Source organism: Homalodisca vitripennis, chromosome X (assembly GCF_021130785.1).
Source record: "Homalodisca vitripennis isolate AUS2020 chromosome X, UT_GWSS_2.1, whole genome shotgun sequence".
NCBI lineage: Eukaryota > Metazoa > Arthropoda > Insecta > Hemiptera > Cicadellidae > Homalodisca > Homalodisca vitripennis.
Genome location: NC_060215.1, coordinates 28,056,256 through 28,075,565, shown reverse-complemented (window position 1 = coordinate 28,075,565; position 19,310 = coordinate 28,056,256). Strand labels below are relative to the sequence as shown.

Below are 19,310 nucleotides of genomic sequence, written 5' to 3'. Positions count from 1 at the left end.
AGAAATGTTAACTATATTAAAATAATAATCTATAGGAAAGCCTACACAGGCAGTCTGCCTGTGCGTAGGCCAGTTGTTTCCATCCGCCTTAATCATAAAAATAGTAAAATGCCAGAATGAGCAAAAAAATTAATAAAAAATTATTAGTAGACTAAGCTTTTTTCACCTTAAAATAGAAAGAAAAATCAAAACAAAAAACAAAAATTTTCATATTTTTTCTATATTTTACCCTATAGAAATAATAAACTTGATTTTGCTCTCCACTAAATGTCATATGCAAAAAGTAAACACATCAGAGGTATTTTTATAACACAAGTTATTCATATAATTAATCAGATAATACGATTTGCCATGTCTGGACCTATTCATATAGTTAAAAGCTAAATAAACAATCGATAGTCGCAAATAAGGATTTATTTAAAGAAAAGTTTACATTCATAACTATCGTAAACACCATTAAAAGATTAGAAAAATTGTTTTTTTAATACACCCACACGTACCTGCTATTTTGAACTAAATGGTCTATTATGCGTGCAAGTACTTTTTCAAAAAGAGCCAAACGAATCCAGAGATATTTAGGGGTCTGACAGGTAGCAGTGAGACCACTCCCAGATGAATTCTTCTTCTGTAGAGGAGGTTTCGTAAAGCTTGAACTGTTGGTGAGAATGCTGGCAGTTGGGATACGGTTCATACTGTCTCCACTAGATGAAGAACGCCTGCAAGTGACAGTCACATTACAATGGTGGACATATTATTCACAAAATGAAAAACAAAAGGGAAAGGTTACTAAAGAAAGCTAATATGCCTATTAGAGGGGCCTAGGTAGAAAAATGTTAAACTGCAAAAAACATCAAACAATTCTGTGTTCTGAGTTTTGACTATCATCACGGTTTTCTGGTTCAAACCGTGATGGGGAATTGCTAACACAATCTAAATCTTGAAATATAATGGCCTCCTTGTGGTAAGCCATCATCAGTAAACAGATGTTTCACCAAACCAAAGTGTTTTAGTCCGTTTGGTGGACCGAACCAAATGTTTTGATTCAAACATTTGAATTAATGAATCAATGAATGAAATGCACCAAAACTTTTGCAACCCTGACTTTTGTCAAGTGTACCATAAAAGTATTAATGAGTGCTTCCTCAGCAACGGTGACAGAAAAAAAGTTCACAACACACAACAGGTTATGGACTGTTGTCCAACAACATAAGTTGAGGATGCAAATTGTAGCACAATAAAGACTTCAAACGGGCAATTATAAATTAATGTAGTTTGCTGATTTTAAATCTGATGGTTGGAAAGCAGGTGGAATTATTTATCTGATTCTGAGGTTAGGAAGTCATGGGATTTGGTTATCCATTGATAGGCAAGTTTCATTTTTCTTGGTTGGGAGCTGCTAGCTTTCTGAGACGGGAAAACAGACTATTTTTGGTGTAAAATAGCCGTCTATGTTTTGGTTGTGGAGAATGCTCAAGTTTGAGACCCACATTAAAGAAGACAACACTTTCCAGATAATGAGATATGAGAAGTTTTTGAGTGTGTTAAGGAAGGTTTCGAGGTTGGGATTAGTGTCCCGGATTTTCATGTCTGGGATAGTCCAGTCAATGAAGATAATGTCAATTAAGTTTATTTAGCCAGTAAAAATCATATCTGACGTGAGCAAAATTGAAACATATTTCATTAGTTACAAATTCAACATATGTCAGAATGATATTGAAATACAAGAAGGATGGGGCACATAAGAATAAAGTTGATGCTCACCTATTGGGATCAGCGTTTTCGATTTCTCTGACTTTTTTAGAGATAAGATCAGCAGGCTCAAAGTTTTTCCCCACTTTATGAAGGAGAGCAGTCGTGGAACTGGTCTTGAAGAGGCCCAAAGCCCTCCTTCTCAGCCCTTGTGACAGACATGCTTCTACTGCTCCTGTAAAGACAGATCCACTCTAATGTTATCATCTTCAATTGAAATATTGGTATTTTATTACAAATATGAAAATCTTTATTTACAAAATCTTCAAGAAATTGAATGGGTTAAAATGAATTACAACATTATACAGGATGGATTTATTAAGTAGGCGACCATTATGATCTTGGAAAATACAAATCTGACAGGAAACTTTAAATGAAGAACCTTTACCTTTGATTTTTAGAAGCATTTAAAAATATCTACATCAACATTTTTAAAACTGCCACCATTTTCGAATATGGCGGTCAACTTTATTTTTTCTTATGGAACACCCTTTATATTACTATTGTTTTCAATAAAAAATCATTTATTTTAAGACTTTTAAACATTTTTGATATTTCCCTTAATAACAAAGATATGAGAGATCAAAATTTTGAGATTCCTTATAGAGTTTAACATTGAGAAAATACTTTTATAATGAGCATCCATTTTAATATTATTCTGACACAGGATATAACATACAGCATCTGACACATTTAGGAATGTTTGCTTGTTTTTACGATATTTATAAATGTTTCCAACATGAAAGGAGAATAATTCGTTCCAAGAGCGTTCACGTTCGTTCAAAGGGGTTTTTTTTTACATAACTATAACAATATACTCCATTATATGAAGGGTTGGATATATAAAATTTTAAAAAATTTAACATTTTATATTCAATGGTGAAGTGTTAAATATTTGTTCATTTCCATTAATATTACTTTTATAAAAAATGGAACGCAGCTTACCAAAATCCAATTATTTAAAGTCTATTTTGAACAAATCAAACCATTTTTTTACTAACTGATGCTACTGTAATATTGCATTTACATTTCGCAACAAAGTTTGTGAAATAAAACGAGAGGAATTTCTTTCCTATTACGCCTTTATTATTTATTGTACTAGGATTTTGATCTAAATTATTAAGATTCAATCAATGATTACTAGTAATAACTTATTTATGATTAATCAATGACTCTACAATTTGCTGAAATTTTAAGTGACTCAAACAAGAAAATAGAATAGGAACTTGCTGAATAGAATCTAAATTTGTATAAAACATTTGCATTTAAAATTATACATCATACATGTTTATTACGAACCCGATTCTCAATAATATTCTTGAATCTTCAGACGAAATATGCACTCTTAGTGCATTAGCAATCAATACTGTTAAGAGGTGATTAAATTAAAACCTGTTCACCACCTACATGACTGCTTTGCCAAAGAGTACTAAGCCAATATTAGTTCTTATATTCATTTCAAGCTTTATGATGCTTAATTTTTTTTATATTTCCTCACTTCTTTTTTATATGTTCAGGAACTTTCTACTTTATGGGCTGCCACTGCCTGCGGAATTCCCTTTCTCTTACCATAGAAGGCTGTGCCCAGTTTGTGGCTATATTGTGGAGTAAAGAAGATATATAGAGCATATGACCTTCATCAAATTGTCCGAAGTACTCTGGACAGATGTGTGTATGTGTGAGTGATTTTTTTGTATTTGGTAAGATCTTTGATATTAATACATTTTTGTTAAAACATTGTATATTTTTATAGTTGATTATTTGATTGATTTATTTGTATTAAATGCAAGTTAAGTGTAAAAAAGACCATGAGGCCTAACTTTTCCTGTCAAAACAAAGAAATTTTCATCTCATTTCATAGCTAACTTTAACATGGTGGAATATTAGGATAGATTTATTAGGCAAATGTATTAACCTAAATTTTGTCGTTTTGTAGTCCCCACCTTTATTTCATTCAATAAACAAAAAAACCATCAATGAATAAGAGTTTTAAAAACTCATTTTACCTCAACTGGAGTAGTGTATAGAGTTACAACTTTTAACTATACATTACAATATTGCTTCTTCACTTTTACATGTGCAAGATCAGATTTCAGGTATTTAAAGAATTCAAAACAACTTATATTTTTCGACTCATTCACAGTAAAGCAGAGTAGTTCAGAGGCACATAGATATGTGATGTCTATACTGGCAATGCTGTAGCAGTATAGAACTGGTATTTAGGTATAAATACACAATTTTAACAGCTTTAGCCTACATACTAAATATGACTCTGAAACAATATTCTCTTGATATAAAAACCTGTTTACCTTCTATGACTGCTACTGTTTTGGCATGGTTTACTGTCTAAGAGATGATCTTAGAGTAAGAATCTGAGTATGAAATTTGATTTTCAGTTAGATATATTTAACAATTTTAATTACTTCTAAAATTAATTACTGTTTATCTAACATTATATGCCTCTATCTGAGAATGGCACTCTAAGTGCTAGTACTGTTTTTTGTGTTATACAACTCTGTATGAAACTAGACCACACTGTACTACTACTGCTTATATATGTTATACAACCCTGCCTGAGACTGAAACACCGTACTAGTACCGTTTTTTGAGTTATACAACTCTGAAACTAGACCACACTGTACTACTACTGCTTATAAGTGTTATACAACCCTGCCTGAGACTGAAACACCGTACTAGTACCGTTTTTTGAGTTATACAACTCTGAAACTAGACCACACTGTACTACTACTGCTTATATATGTTATACAACCCTGCCTGAGACTGAAACACCGTACTAGTACCGTTTTTTGAGTTATACAACTCTGAAACTAGACCACACTGTACTACTACTGCTTATAAGTGTTATACAACCCTGCCTGAGACTGAAACACTGTACTAGTACCGTTTTTTGAGTTATACAACTCTGAAACTAGACCACACTGTACTACTACTGCTTATAAGTGTTATACAACCCTGCCTGAGACTGAAACACCGTACTAGTACCGTTTTTTGAGTTATACAACTCTGAAACTAGACCACACTGTACTACTACTGCTTATAAGTGTTATACAACCCTGCCTGAGACTGAAACACCGTACTAGTACCGTTTTTTGAGTTATACAACTCTGAAACTAGAACACTCTGTACTAGTATTGTTTATTTGTGTTATACAACTCTGCCCGAGGCTGGAAACTCTGTACTAGTACTGTTTATTTGTATTATACAACTATACCTCAGACTGGAAAACTCTGTACTAGTACTGATACACCAACTCTATTTATTAAGAACATAAAAGTTGTTGATTTAGCTTTGGTTATTGAAGGATTACATAATGAAATCATGTTATAAAATATTATCAATACTACCTACAATGATAATTTTCAGCAGCTATAGAGAGAAAATGTAAGCAGAAACGGGTTAGCTTAATAGGGAAAGTGTCCTTCCATATCACTTAGTAACCTTCACTCCATATTGCTTCATGAATATTCTACACTACTTTGCTTAACATTTTGCAAAATGTTTAAACTAACAAACACAAATTTACATAGCTTACGTTTAACTATGGACTTGAACTACTTTACATAAATAGCTAATTTAATACTTGTATTTAATTTTACAAGCAAATTATAATAAAGGCTGAACAATAATAGACTTTTTGTCCCTGAATTTGAAAATTTCCATCAATATCTGATGAATGATAAAACACTGCGTAATTCTCCCACAGGTAAAACATCTTACAGAATGCTTTTGCATATATTTGCAATATATTACAGTTGACATTAGGCTAGTACTGTATTTTTAAAATGTTAAAACCAGAAAAAATTGAAAATAAAAGTAGAGTTTAAGACACCACACATTAATTGACATAAACTACCATTTTATTTCCAGTACTTTAATTAGATGAATTGTTATGAACTAAAAATAGAAATGGAATTTTTATTATTAAAACATAATTTTTATTAAAATACTATTATAAAACATACCACATAAGGATGTGACTTTGCTGCTGTCCTCGTGAACGAACTTTCGTGTAACAGCTTCCTCCATAATTTGTTTGACCTAAAAAGGAAAACATATTTGCACAACAACATTTTTTGGAATCTTAAAAATATAATTAGATTTTATTCAGTTTTGTTTTTAATTAACATCCCAACATGATGTGACTTAAAACAAATTAATAAGCGAGAAATGAACAGGAAATAGACAAACGTCCTAATTAAATCTAAAATATTAACTAGAAAAAGGATTTCATACTAATATTAGATACACAAAACAAGTATTTAACTTTATGTAGAAAAAAGTCGTCACACTAAACAATTTGCTTTAGTATACAACTGTTTGTTAGTAAATACACAATACCACCACTAGAAGGGCGGGGCCATATGACATACTGTTAAGGTATTTCAACCATTGTAAAAAAAAATTATCATCGTTAATAAAATAGTTTCTAAATAAGCTTTTACCTCTAGATCCCATTAATTTTAGATTGCCACTAATACAGTTCGAGGACTTTAGCTGCGCGCATGACCTTGAGTGTGTGGTGATAGGCGGGAGGGGTGGCGGGGTAGCATTATGCGCTGCGTCCCGAAAACATTTCCTGTGACTCATGGGTAAAACCCTCCTTTCAGGAATCGCATTGACCCAAATAACTCATCACACTCACTACAACCAGTCTGTTTTGTGACAGTGCTGATTTTTGTGTGGAATTAAATAATAAGAGAATACCAAATAATAGCAATAATAGGACTTATCCTTGTTTTTAAGTTATTATAGTGTTGTCTAAAGTGTTTTTAAAAATAACGTATTCGTCAATACTAATCGGCAAATCGAAATTGTGAGTTTAAAGTCGTTAAAGAGATTGTTGCGCCTTCATCTCAGCGGCTAGCACGTAAATGCAACCCGCCACACAGATAGCATTTATTTGTTGAAAGGGTAGTATTAGAACCCTACGAGCACAGCTAAATTCCTCCAACTGTATGTAAAAGAATATATGGTTTTATCCGTCCACAGAAATTAAAATTAAAACAATTTTCTAAATGTACATAAGAAATTTTCCTGAATCACAATATAGTATATATTTTATATTTTTTTCTTATAATTAATTAACGTTGTTAATTTTACTGTGTAAAACCTTTTGTCTTTAAAGATCTTCATGCTTTTAAGTGACATTAGTTTTTTAAATAATTAATTAACTGTCAATAGATTAGTTGTACAGTATAATCTATAATTTAAGTTAAAACAGTATATGTGAATAAATTATGGATTTTACGCATTGCTGTGTTTATATTTATGTGAGATATTCATTTTATTTTGGTACAAGCAATAGTGTGCAAGTCGTTACAGTATATTACAAATAGTACTGTCTAATATTTGGGACATTTCAAACAAAATTACTTAAACATACAATAACATCCTAAAGTTCAGTCTAGAGGTGTCCTACAAGTCTTGAAACTTACAATTTTATAACAAGAGGAATTTCACAAATTATTAAAGGCTTAAGCCAAAACTTGAGGTAGTAAACAATAAAAAAACAGGAAATTTAATTTTTACTCTTGATGGAAGCTCTACCTCAAAAGTAAACATACAGACTATGGGGAGGTACCACACTAGGCAACCTGCAACGGGTCCTAACACACCAAAAGAGAGCAATTCGGATCCTTGCAAGCCTACGCACAAGAGAATCATGCAGGCAAGCCTTTCAAGAACTGAAGATTCTCACTGTGGTTAACCTATACATCCTGGAAGCTGTGACCTACGTACACCTGAAATCACCCGATGAAGTGATGACTGGAGCACAGCAACATGACTACAACACTCGGCATGCTGCAAACTACCATCTTCCAGCTCACCGCCTAGCGTCCACGGAGAATGCCAAAGCTGTGGAATGCCCTCCCACTAGAACTGAAGAGGAGAGACCGACTGCAGTTTGGACACAAACTAAAACTCTGGCTTCAAGACCATCCATTCTACATAATAAATTAATTTTTAAACAGAACTTTCTAACCTGCTGTAAAAAAATAAAATCTGACGATTGTACTGTTCTCTAAGAATATGTTCAGTAAAGAATATTCATATTCATACAGAGCATATAAAACTAATAGGAAGGAATTTATATATATATATATATATATAAATGTGGTTTGTTGACTAAATTGGGATGCTGATACAAGTCTGTACGAGCCAAAGTTACATACCTTATCTAAAATTTAAAATATAGTACACTAGAGGCGCAATTATCTGAAATGCGGTTATCTGAAGTTCCAGGTTATCCGAAGTACATTTAATAATTATACTTAGAGCGATATACACTATTATGCTATTAGCTAGCTTTTCATTAGGAATTTGTTACATTCTATGGCTATATATAGCAAATACAGAACTTCACTATAGGCGTATACACGTGTGTGATGCCGCTGCTCAGTTTATAGATATCAATACCAACTGGAAATAAGTTTTAATGATGGTTCACCTTATCCGAAATATCTTTGGTCCCATCAACATCAGATAATTGCACATCTAGTGTATCAGTACTGAAATGTTGATCACGACATATTACGCCATTTTTCATTCCCATCTAAGGTATGGTCAACCACTTGGAAACAATAGTAGTGCTATAATTGCATTAATTTGGCGAAATACTTAAAACTATTGCTAATGTTGGCGACATGGTTTCTTGCGCTCTAAATGTTTTAAATTTTACAATCATGACTCCCTCATCTCTGTAATTTATTTTACTTTACAGTTGAACTTCACTATTTTGAACCTTGATAATTTGAACACCTATACAATTAGTAACTTTTGTTTGTTTCCTTGACAAAATCTCAAAAATTAAAGTAATTTCAACACGTAACACAGAGAGCCCCTAATGTTATAATTTGTATAAATTTCTACTTTACTAAATTGGGAATAATTGGAAAACAAAATACATACAGCACATCAATAATGTCAACTTTCAACTTGATACCAATTCTAATGAAATTTCTTAATTGTCTCACCTCTTTTGTGACATGTTCTATTAGCTTTTCCTTCAGCTTTTTATCTGAAATCAGAAGAAAATTAGTGAAAAACTTTTTCACACAATATATTTTTTATTTTTGTTATAAATACCCACTACATAATGAACCCACTTCTAAACTTCCAAACAAATAACGTAGTATTATATTCCTATTCTTTAGTAGTGGGGGAGTAGATAATGTATGTAATTGTACAGTAGCATATTTAGGATTTGAGTTTAGGAACCTAATTTCTTTAACTCATATTCTATGTAAATGGAGTAGACTGATATTTCAATCATTTATAATCTTTACTTATTATTTATTGAAGATGCAGGATATATTTGAAAAATGGACCATTACTTCTATAAATAGGTAAGAATATTTTATTGTTCAGATAATGCATTGAGACATAACAGCTTCAGTAACCATTTATTTATTACCCACTGAATTAAGTCCATGAAGTAATGTCCCTATCTACTTTGCAGCCATAACGAATGTAAAATAACAAACTTACTTTCACTAACCTTACAACACTGAAAGTCGGCCCTGAAAATAATTACGAGTAGGTTTCTAGCTGAAATGAAATTCCTATGCTTAATGTATGCAAGTAATATCAATCAACCAGGCAATAAATAATGTTTAATTGAAATTTAAATTGTTTTATTTATGCAGATTTCTATGATATTTGCAAACATGTTCATAACTATAAGAAATTGGGTTATAATCAAATAATTAAATGTAAGACTTCAAATCACTATTGACAAAGTTAACCCTCCGAGCATCGGCTGACGGCACCTTTCTCTAAACGTCGGCGGGCACTTGCCAATCAAATTAATTCAACCCGCACTATTATTGGCATAATTAATATTATATATATATATATATATATATATATATATATATATATATATATATATATATATATAATATTATAATAATATAACAACAGAGTGTTTATTTTAGAAGAGGGCCTGTGTTAGCAGTAGGGTACAAACAAACAAAAAACCCGAAAACCAGTATACCTTTTGTCAACAGCTTGTCATGCCCAAGACCTACCGGTTCAAAAGTCACTGTGAGGCTATAAAGCCATACATGATACAGCAGTATAATTTATACATGGGTGGAGTGGACATGAATGATAAATCCATCTATCACATATCATACTCCCGGACCACCACTCACTATTGGAAAAAAATCTTTTATAATCTCCTTGACATGGCAATTTTTGACTCCTTCATCTTATATTAAAAAAACCCAGACAAGTCTAAGCCCAGAAGAAAATTTGTGATGGTTGTAATTGATGAACTCACAAGAACAGCACCAGAGGAAGTATCTCCTCAGCCTGCTCCAACATCAATAGAACATTTTATTGTTGTGTTACTTAGCAATACCAAATAGGCAAAAATTCAAATTTGTGCATATCCATGTAAGTTTGTATAACATTATGAATATATTCACAGAACCCTATAACCCTGTATATTTATGTGTTCATGACTAAATTTTCTATAATTTGCCTATTATGAAATTGTTCTAGAAGTAGTATAATAATAACATGTGGATACTTTTATATTAAAAAAATATTTTCTAAAATATGTCTTTCCCTTTCATAGGCTGTTGCAAAAAGAAAATTTTCTTTTTAATTTTTCTTTTTATATAATCATATTCTGTGATTCTTTACAAGAAAAATTATGTATAATACTCTATATTTAAACCATTCTTAAGATTTTTTATGAATTATGCAAAAAAAAAGACTGCAAAACCTATAAAAACAGGTGGACGTTTAGGGAAATATGATGGACGCTCGGAGGGTTAAGCTTCCAAGTGTCAAGATATGACACATGATACGTGAGCTTGCTCCGTGTCACGAAACGGTGCCACTAGATGAACGAGTTTCTTTTGATCACGGGCTTGAATGAAGTAACTAATGCAGATTTATAACTCCTAAATCAATCTAAGATTTTTATTTTAATTTGTTAAAGCTAAAACTCATAAATGGATTAATTTTATTTTATGCTAGAGTTTTACCCTTGTCTCTAGACAATTGTATTATTTTTGTAACACATATTAGGGGCTACCTCCCTCGGAACTCCCGGCCCCCTGAATAAGGGTCTATACTATGGGTTAAATAGGCTGCATTACACAGCAATACGTAGTCGATTTTATCTATCAGATTTTAAACCCACTTACTTATTTAAGCTGACAGCTCAAGGCTTGAACTCCCACAACTGTGGAAATGTTTATTAATATACATACTTTGGTGTATTTCAAGTAATGTTCTCTGAAAGGATGTCAAGTTTACAAAACGGAACTCTCAAACTTCAGTTTAATGAATAAACACAAACTTAAACAGCATAAATGGTATGATACAAAAAATATGATTCAAATTCAATTTTTTTCAAATCTGGAAAGTTTGGAAAGCTTTCAGGGGTATAAATAATTAATTCAATGAACTCCAAAAAGCTTAAGGGATTTTATTGCATTATTCCTATGACTTGTGAAGGGAAATTATTCATATGCGAGCACACTCAAGATAAAAGTAAACTTTCCACTTATCATTTCTAAAGAATGTTTACTGAGAGTCAGTACCAGCACAAACCCCTGAGCACCAACCTTTGCTGTCATGTACAACCAATATTCACAAAGGCTGCTATTAGTAGCAGATGAGCCGTACTTGGGCTCCCACTACACGAGGAAAAACAATCTTGGGGCTTTCTAACAGAATATTTCTTTAAATAAGACAGTAGTCATATATCTCTGAGATAATTTAGTATTGATGCTTTTTAATACTTTATCAATTAAAAATATTCCTTTTTTTAGAAACGGACTAGTCCAGACAAGGCCATGACTAGGCCTAATCACGTGTTTCAACAACACAGCTATATTTTTTCTCTATGCTGCAAATTCTAAACAACTTACAAGTTTGATATCAAAGAAAAGTACCATAACTTATCTTATAAAAGAGAATAAGAGGGAGAGTCGGTATAGTGGTTAGTACTGATAAAAAGTACTACCATCACTGACAGGATTTCAGCCCAGGGTTTTTTTTTTTTTTTTTTTTTTTTTTTTTGTTCTCTTAGGACAAGAAGCTTATAAATTGCACTTAGTCCTGTAAGGACCTTTGCGCTGCTTCCGGAGTGATAGGATATTCAGGATGGGTAAGGTTAGGGAGTAGGGGCCCGCCTCCTATCGAGATCCATGAGGAAGAATTAGGGCACTACATCTCAAAGTCATCCCGGAAGAAGGGAGGCCAGCTGTGAACCAGCCTCTCCAGTCAAAGTAGGCAGGGGGGCACACCCTTGTTGAGGTTAACAAGAGCCTCTGAGGTAAGGGAACAAACCCCACCAACTCCAACAGCCATATTCCACAGTAGACTAGACCTATTGAATTGCCCATGAACCCCAGAATCTCAATATTTGCGGTTAGTGATAAGCCGCTACTGGACATCCATAAGGTTGCCCAGATTGAAGTGGCACATCGGTTTTTGCTGTGGCCAGTGGTGGGTTCAACTGGTAGGTATAAACCAGCCAGAAGTGATCCCTGCTGGGTCAGCCCAGGGTTACCAAACGTCCGGCTTTAGAAGGACATGTCCTCCTTTTTAATGTTTGTCGTACTGTCCTCCCGTTTTTTTTAAAACTATGTCAAATGTGGGCTATTTTGTGGACGCTTAAATGTTCACAAACACTAGCATCACATTAAAAATTTCTTCCAATTTCCGAAATCCCGAAGATACACCATGACAAATTATTGCAGTGCACACGTAATGCCATGGCATGTGAACTGCTGTTAGATTCAGTTGTATGTTGAGTGTTGTCTATAGTGTCACTGACTGTGTGTGTGTTGTTTCTATCCGCTCAGCTACACTGGCGCTACACCCCTTGATTTCCTATTTATGTTTTATGAGTTAATTTTGTTATAATACATTATATATTTTTCTGTATAGTGATAATTTCTTATTTATGCCAGTTAGTAAAGCTTACTAATAATGTAATGAACCAACACAATGAATAAATTCCAACTATTTTAGAAAATTTATTTCTAATACAATTCTAAAAATTTGGGTTCAAATCAGTTATAATTTGTAAAGAGAAAAATTCTAACAATAAGTAATTCAATTTTATGCCACATACAAAATAATAGCCTCAAATAATACTATCACTAGCCCATCGATGTACACTGTAATAATATGAATTTATTTTATTTTTCGATTTATATGTAAAACAAATTCAGTTTGAATTTTTTATTTGCATTACAAGCAGCTATACATTACTAATTTATAATGTGGGGTTTTTTAATAATGTATAAGTAAAAGTGTTCCGCAAAGTTTAAAAGAATATTTACTACTGTCCTCCTTTTTGCTTTAATGTCCTCCTTTTTTACCCCCAAAAGTCCTTCTTTTAAGAATTTGCGTCTGGTCACTCTGGCTGAGCCTGCACTTTTTCTAATACAGATACGAAGTCCAACATCTCAGACCTTTAAACTGTGCAGACGTATGAACGAATGAATGAGTATGCCTTTTTTTTAATATTCAGTATTTCAATCTCCCTAAAGCGATAGAAAGTTCACTGGAGATAAATTATCGGACATATCATGGTCAAAAATGTTAGCTACAGAGCAACTGCTGTATGCACATTTGACATTTATTACCAGGTAACGAGAACCTAAAAATGACTAACGTAGCACATAATTGGAGAACTTATGTTGTAGGTTTCTAATCCTGAAATATTTGTCCTAAAATTTAAGATTTTAAAATTTTAACTCCCTTGAGACCACCTGATATTTCAAAATGTAAGCAAAAATTACAAGCCTATTTTATATCTATCACTGCCAAACAACTTATTGACTAAATGCACCTCAAATGCAGCCAGGCGGTTTAGCAAAGGCATATATGCCCACTCAGACTGCCAACTCATTTTTACAAGTATTCACATAACAATTCATAGCTTTGTTATTTATGACTATATAAAGCTAACATATTGGTTTCAAACATAATCTCTCGATTGTTAAGGCAATTGAAAAGATTGTCTCTTACATTATTAATAGCTTTAAAGACAGACAAGAGATAAGTACCTTGTTGTAGGATCTTAGCAAAGCTTTTGACACTGTTCCTCAATCAGAACTTATTGGAAAGGTAAATTACGGGCTTAAGTTGTTGAATTGCCTCTTTAGTTCTTATTTGTCTGATAGGTACCAATTTGTCAAAATAAGCAACCAGATGTTTGATCTTAAGAGGGTGACAGTGGGAGTTCCTCAGGGTTCTGTACTAGGCCGCTTCTTGTTCGTGATTTTCATTACTGACCTCCCAAAATTCCTACCCAACAAGTGTGGGACCTTCTCTAAATTACATTAACACTCCAGGGGGTTTTCAGCAGCGTTACGCACCATTAATGATATCGTTACAAGTCCGTTACAAGCAGGGGAGGAAGGGTTTGAAAAGACTGATTTTAGCATTACGTAATTTAGGGATGGCCCCTGTGTCCTTTATGCTGACGACACTACCTTGATGTGCTCCAGTGAACTTCCAGAACTGAATCATATAATGGTGAACGATATGAAAGAGAGACCCTACCTCTGGTTTACTGCAAGTAGCCCCTCTGGTTTAGCCTAAGAGTTAATTTTTAGCTTAAGTGCCAATTTTGTGAATAAGTCTGTCAAGTTACTAGGTCTCCATCTTGATTCTAAGCTCACCTGGAAAACCTATACTGATGCCTTATGTGCTCGCCTATCTAGGGTTATATTTTTACTTAAGAAACTTTAGTTTTAAAGGCCTATTTTTCTCTTTTCCACTCTCACCTTATGTATGGTACCCTTCTCTAGAATGGCTCTAGTGGCACTAAAGAGGTTTTCCTGTACCAGAAGAACGCTGTACGTACAATTTTCAATCTTAGTTATGGTGATACCTGTAAATAATATTTCATAGAACACAATATTCTTACGCTTCCCTCTATTTTTGTCTTACAGCTTTTAATGTGTGTATAATGAATTTGCAATTATTTAAATTGAGAATCTCAATCTACAATCATTATACCAGAAATCAAAACTTAATCAATCAAAAGATTTTTAGGCTCTAAAAAACATATATAATGCATATTAGTAAGAGACATTTCTTGTAAAAATGTTAAAACATCTGTGTCTAAATGGTTTAAAGAAAGGCTTTTTATTCTATTGAAGAAATATAGTCCTGTAGTTTAAGTGATTTTCATGTAATCTATGCTCTGTTCTCTATGGTTACTTATACACTAAATCATTGTATAAGCTGTATTCTTGTAGGCCATGGTTGAAATTTATATTTTGATGTACATTTTTTATGAATATTGTACTAAACTATGACTTTGTCAATAAATTGTTATGTGGGATGACAATAAAATGTTCTTGATTCTTGAGTATTGGTTTTTTTCTCAAGGATGTATTATTTATAATACAGTAAAAACTTTACAATTTAAGAACTTTTAACATTTTCACAACTATTTTTTATTTTGACTTTATAGAAAATTGAAACCTCTAATCAATATATACAAGAATTGGGTCTGAAGCACATTACCACTCTGACCAGATCATTAAAAGGTCATATATATATATATATATATATATATATATATATATATATATATATATATATATATATTCTAAATTTGCATAGCTATTTTATGGATTATGATGAGCATAACACAAAAAGCACCTATACCAGCTTATATCAATCAGCTACTCATGAAATGTAATTTTGAAAATTGTTGTATAGTGTGCTTTATTCTGAACACAGTGTTCATGAGCAACTACTATTTATGTGAGTTTTTATATTTTTAATTAATTTTAAAAAGTCACTGAAAGAGTTTTATAGAATTGGCAGAGTTTTAGGGAGGTGATGTTATATTATTACACCCAAGTGACATTCACTATGGTACTTTGTATGTTTATAAGTTATTATAAAATGAACATTCAGAAAATAACATTATGTCTTTTACTTGGAAGACATTACAAAGTATATATCTATATACATTTAGGCTATACAAAGTAATTACTTTGAATAAAATTCACAAGCCTGTTTACTGCAAGGTAGCTGTTGTCAGAACATAGAGGCAGTAACCAACAAGAGGGTTCATTTCTGGCTGGTTCATACTTTCCAGTTGAACCTACACTGGGTATAGCAAAACCTGATGTGTCACTTAAGTCTGGGAAACCTGATGGATGTCCAGGAGCAGCACATCACTCACTGATTGCAAATGCCGAGATATTGGGGTGCAAGGATAGATCAATAGGTCTACTCTACTGCAGAGGATGACTGTTGGGAGTTGGTGGGTCTCCTTAAGTGTTAGAGGCACTTGCTCCTAAGGACGTGGGTGTGCCACCCCTGCCCGCTTTGGCTGAAGAGGCTGTTACCGAGCTGGCCTACCTATCTTCCAAGGTGACATGGATGAGATATAATGCCTGTAATTCGCCCTCATGATCTTGACTCCTACGCTCACCCTTACTCGTATCCTGTCACTTTGGAAGCAGCGCAAAGGTCCTATAAGGACTACAAGTGCAATGAGATATTTCTCAGCTTCTTTTCCTAAGAGAACAAAAAGAAACAAAAAATGGGAGGAATTAAAAACGTTGATGAATCAGTGCAAGTGAGTGATCCTCACACCTCCTTCAAGACCACTGACTCACTCTAACATACAAAATATGATGTTTTAGAGGCAAATAAAATTATAAGCTATATTTACTCTAAACATACTAGAAGAACTAAATTTAGTTATATACATTTACTAAAATAAGCCATTTTTGAATAAATAGTTTTAAAAAATGTACTGTGAAATTATATGACGATGAAAAATATGACATGTAAAAATTATTTCTTGACAATGACGAAATATGAAAAATTGTATAACTTATGAAAATATCTACCTGTAATTATTCAAACAGTTACAAATAGTTTTGAGAATATGGTACCTTCAATTCAAATTTTGCCTAGGAACATATGGTTGATTTTTCGGTTTGTTTTATGGTGTAATTAATTATAATTTATTGTTCTTTGCATGTTTAGCATTTGATATGATTTGTATTTTGATAATAATAAAATATATGTTTTATGTTATTTAATGATTGTATAATCTTTAAACAAAAAATTTCAAAATGCCTAAAATTTGTCTTTAAAATTATGATACAATCTAAATACTGGTAGTCTTATGGTTATCCCTTTCAAAAGTGCCCGTACTAAACAATAATGACTCTATGAATATGAGCCATAAGGAGGCTGTGATATGAGAGCTTTCATAATGTTTTGTCTGCTCCAATTTTTTTACATTTTAAAAGATCTTCCAACACTGGTTAGTTATGAGCTACATCTCAGGTTAGTATTTCGCTACATGCTATCAATTCAAACTAGGCAACCACTAGGAATTTTTAATGGGTAGAAAACCTTGATAGCTGACGCAATGAAAGAACCTACTGGAATGAGACTATTTAGGAGTTCTTTGAATACTGGTATTGGACGACTGAATGAAGGCAGGCTGAAGACCAGTCTTTTAATTGAGTAATGGCCAGCAATGACTCATATCGTAGATGAGTCAATTTATCTCAAGGTGCAACTTACATGAAAATTATTGGGCGTCTAATATATTGCAGGTAGACTTTAACCTTTTTAAAAAGATATATAATTTAATTTTAATAGATATTGAATCACAAAAGTACTTGCTCCGCTGGAACTGAAGTACTTTTATATAATCTTTTCTATTAAATATATTATTTTCCAATTGTATGTATATCACTTTAGGATAAAAGTCCAAGGGGATGAGCTTAATTATGCTAAAAAGAAGACAGGATTCATCTCAAAGAAATCAAATTATTCTGTAACCATACATTAATGGTATTTTTAATAAATGAGTAAATGTCAATGCAAAGCATGAATTGATGCTTCAGCGAAAAAATTAAAAGTTCACACAACGCTTCTTATCCCCACAGTAGCCCAGCCTTGTTCACGGTAATTATCCATTATCCCTATGGTACCAACTGGATATTAAAGGTGTACATGTGGTTGAGAAAAGTGCAAGCTCGAGTTATTTTTTTAATTTCTGAGCATCCTGAGTGACCTGCTCTATACAATCCATTTTTACAAGATTTCAAATCTTTAAAAAAAAAAAAAATAAGCTTCTTCCACCAAACTCCCGATCACTCAAGACGCCTTAAACAATTGACACCATACTAATAATGAATTATTATAGGTGAACTTTTTTCACAATCTGTATTATCCAGTTTTAATATCCGGTTTGCAGATAAGATGATTGCCATACAGATAATGCTTTAATGTGCCATATGGCCTTTGAACTCATCACTTGCAGCAGAATCAATTCATGTTTGCCGCTCTAGGCCTAGTTTTGATAATTACCTTAACTTGTGGTGTTAAAAAGGTTAATCAAAAGAATAAACCAAATTTATGTTGATCCAACCACAGCTCAGAATTACCAGTTTAATGAGCCAAGCATACATGTAACACACTGCTTCTCCCTCTTGAGTACAAACCTAATTGTTCTAAAGAGATGTGGTCTTTAACATTTATAACTGTCATTTTATACATTAATTATACTATAGTTCTATACATATATAGCAAAGACGAGGCTTGCCAAGTATTTATCTTGAATTTAGGCAACCTAAATTAATATATTTCATTTTCTTCTGGCCTAGGCCTACCTAGACAAGTTAGCCTAGTATTTAAATGGCAACCTGGACCATTTACAAAACAAACTATACTTTGTAGTTTGCATAAATATAAGTACTGATACTAAAATTTACATTTCTGAGGAATATAAATTAATAATTTTATATCGTTAAATAAAATTATGAGAACATATTCAGCCAAGTATTGATTACTGCAACAGGCTGCAGAAAATGTTTACACTATTGATAAGCTTACCAGATGAAGACATATCCATTGACAAATGTAGCATTGAAGTTTTCGACTGGTGAAACGTACACCTAATGTTTAATCCTATTTATAAGTACATCTGAAACTACTAAATCTCATATAACTAGGCTATAATGTTACAAATTACAAATATAAATAAAATACACTGTATAAATTTTCTTCTGCTACACCGCCCTGCTTCGGAAACAATTCGTCTGCCAAAGCTGTTATCAGCAGTGACAAAAAGATACTACACCGGTTAACTATCTAATGTCTATGGTTGACCAAGACCTACTAGAAAAATATATAAAATATAATTAATTTTTAATTTTGTAAATAATACGTAGTTAGTGCGTTTATATGATTAGGAAACAAAACATATATTTTAATATGAGCATTTATGTAAAGTTACAGTCTCTTTAACCGGTGAAACTGTCAGAAAAGTTTAGATTAGTAATTATTGTTTGTTTTTCGACAATGATTGAGGATAATAGATATAGCTTTTCTGTAAAATACTAATGTCTCAATTAATTTTATGATTAATAATAAAACACATTTCATTATGTTAGAATTTCAGACATATTCATTACATTTCAAAATAGTTGCCAGAGATAAGCGCATTGTGACATTTTTATTAAAAGTCTGTTTTGCATATATTTGGAGGAATAAACTTCAACCTACAGACA

At 32.5% G+C, this 19,310-nt stretch overlaps 1 protein-coding gene across 3 annotated transcripts in view; it reads right to left on the bottom strand.

Annotated features, from left to right (window-relative positions):
- The window catches only part of LOC124368843 (small G protein signaling modulator 2-like), a 94,616-nt gene extending 75,780 nt beyond the window's left edge, over positions 1–18,836 (bottom strand). For all 3 annotated transcript variants that reach the window (XM_046826275.1, XM_046826276.1, XM_046826277.1), the window contains exons 1-5: positions 18,634–18,836; positions 8,745–8,788; positions 5,733–5,808; positions 1,762–1,924; positions 501–716 (exon numbers count right to left, since the gene is read on the bottom strand). In XM_046826275.1, the coding sequence (XP_046682231.1) occupies positions 501–716; positions 1,762–1,924; positions 5,733–5,808; positions 8,745–8,788; positions 18,634–18,667 (533 nt within the window). In that variant the 5' untranslated portion in view covers positions 18,668–18,836. The remainder of the gene's footprint in view (positions 1–500; positions 717–1,761; positions 1,925–5,732; positions 5,809–8,744; positions 8,789–18,633) is intronic.
- Between the last annotated feature and the right edge of the window lie 474 nt (positions 18,837–19,310).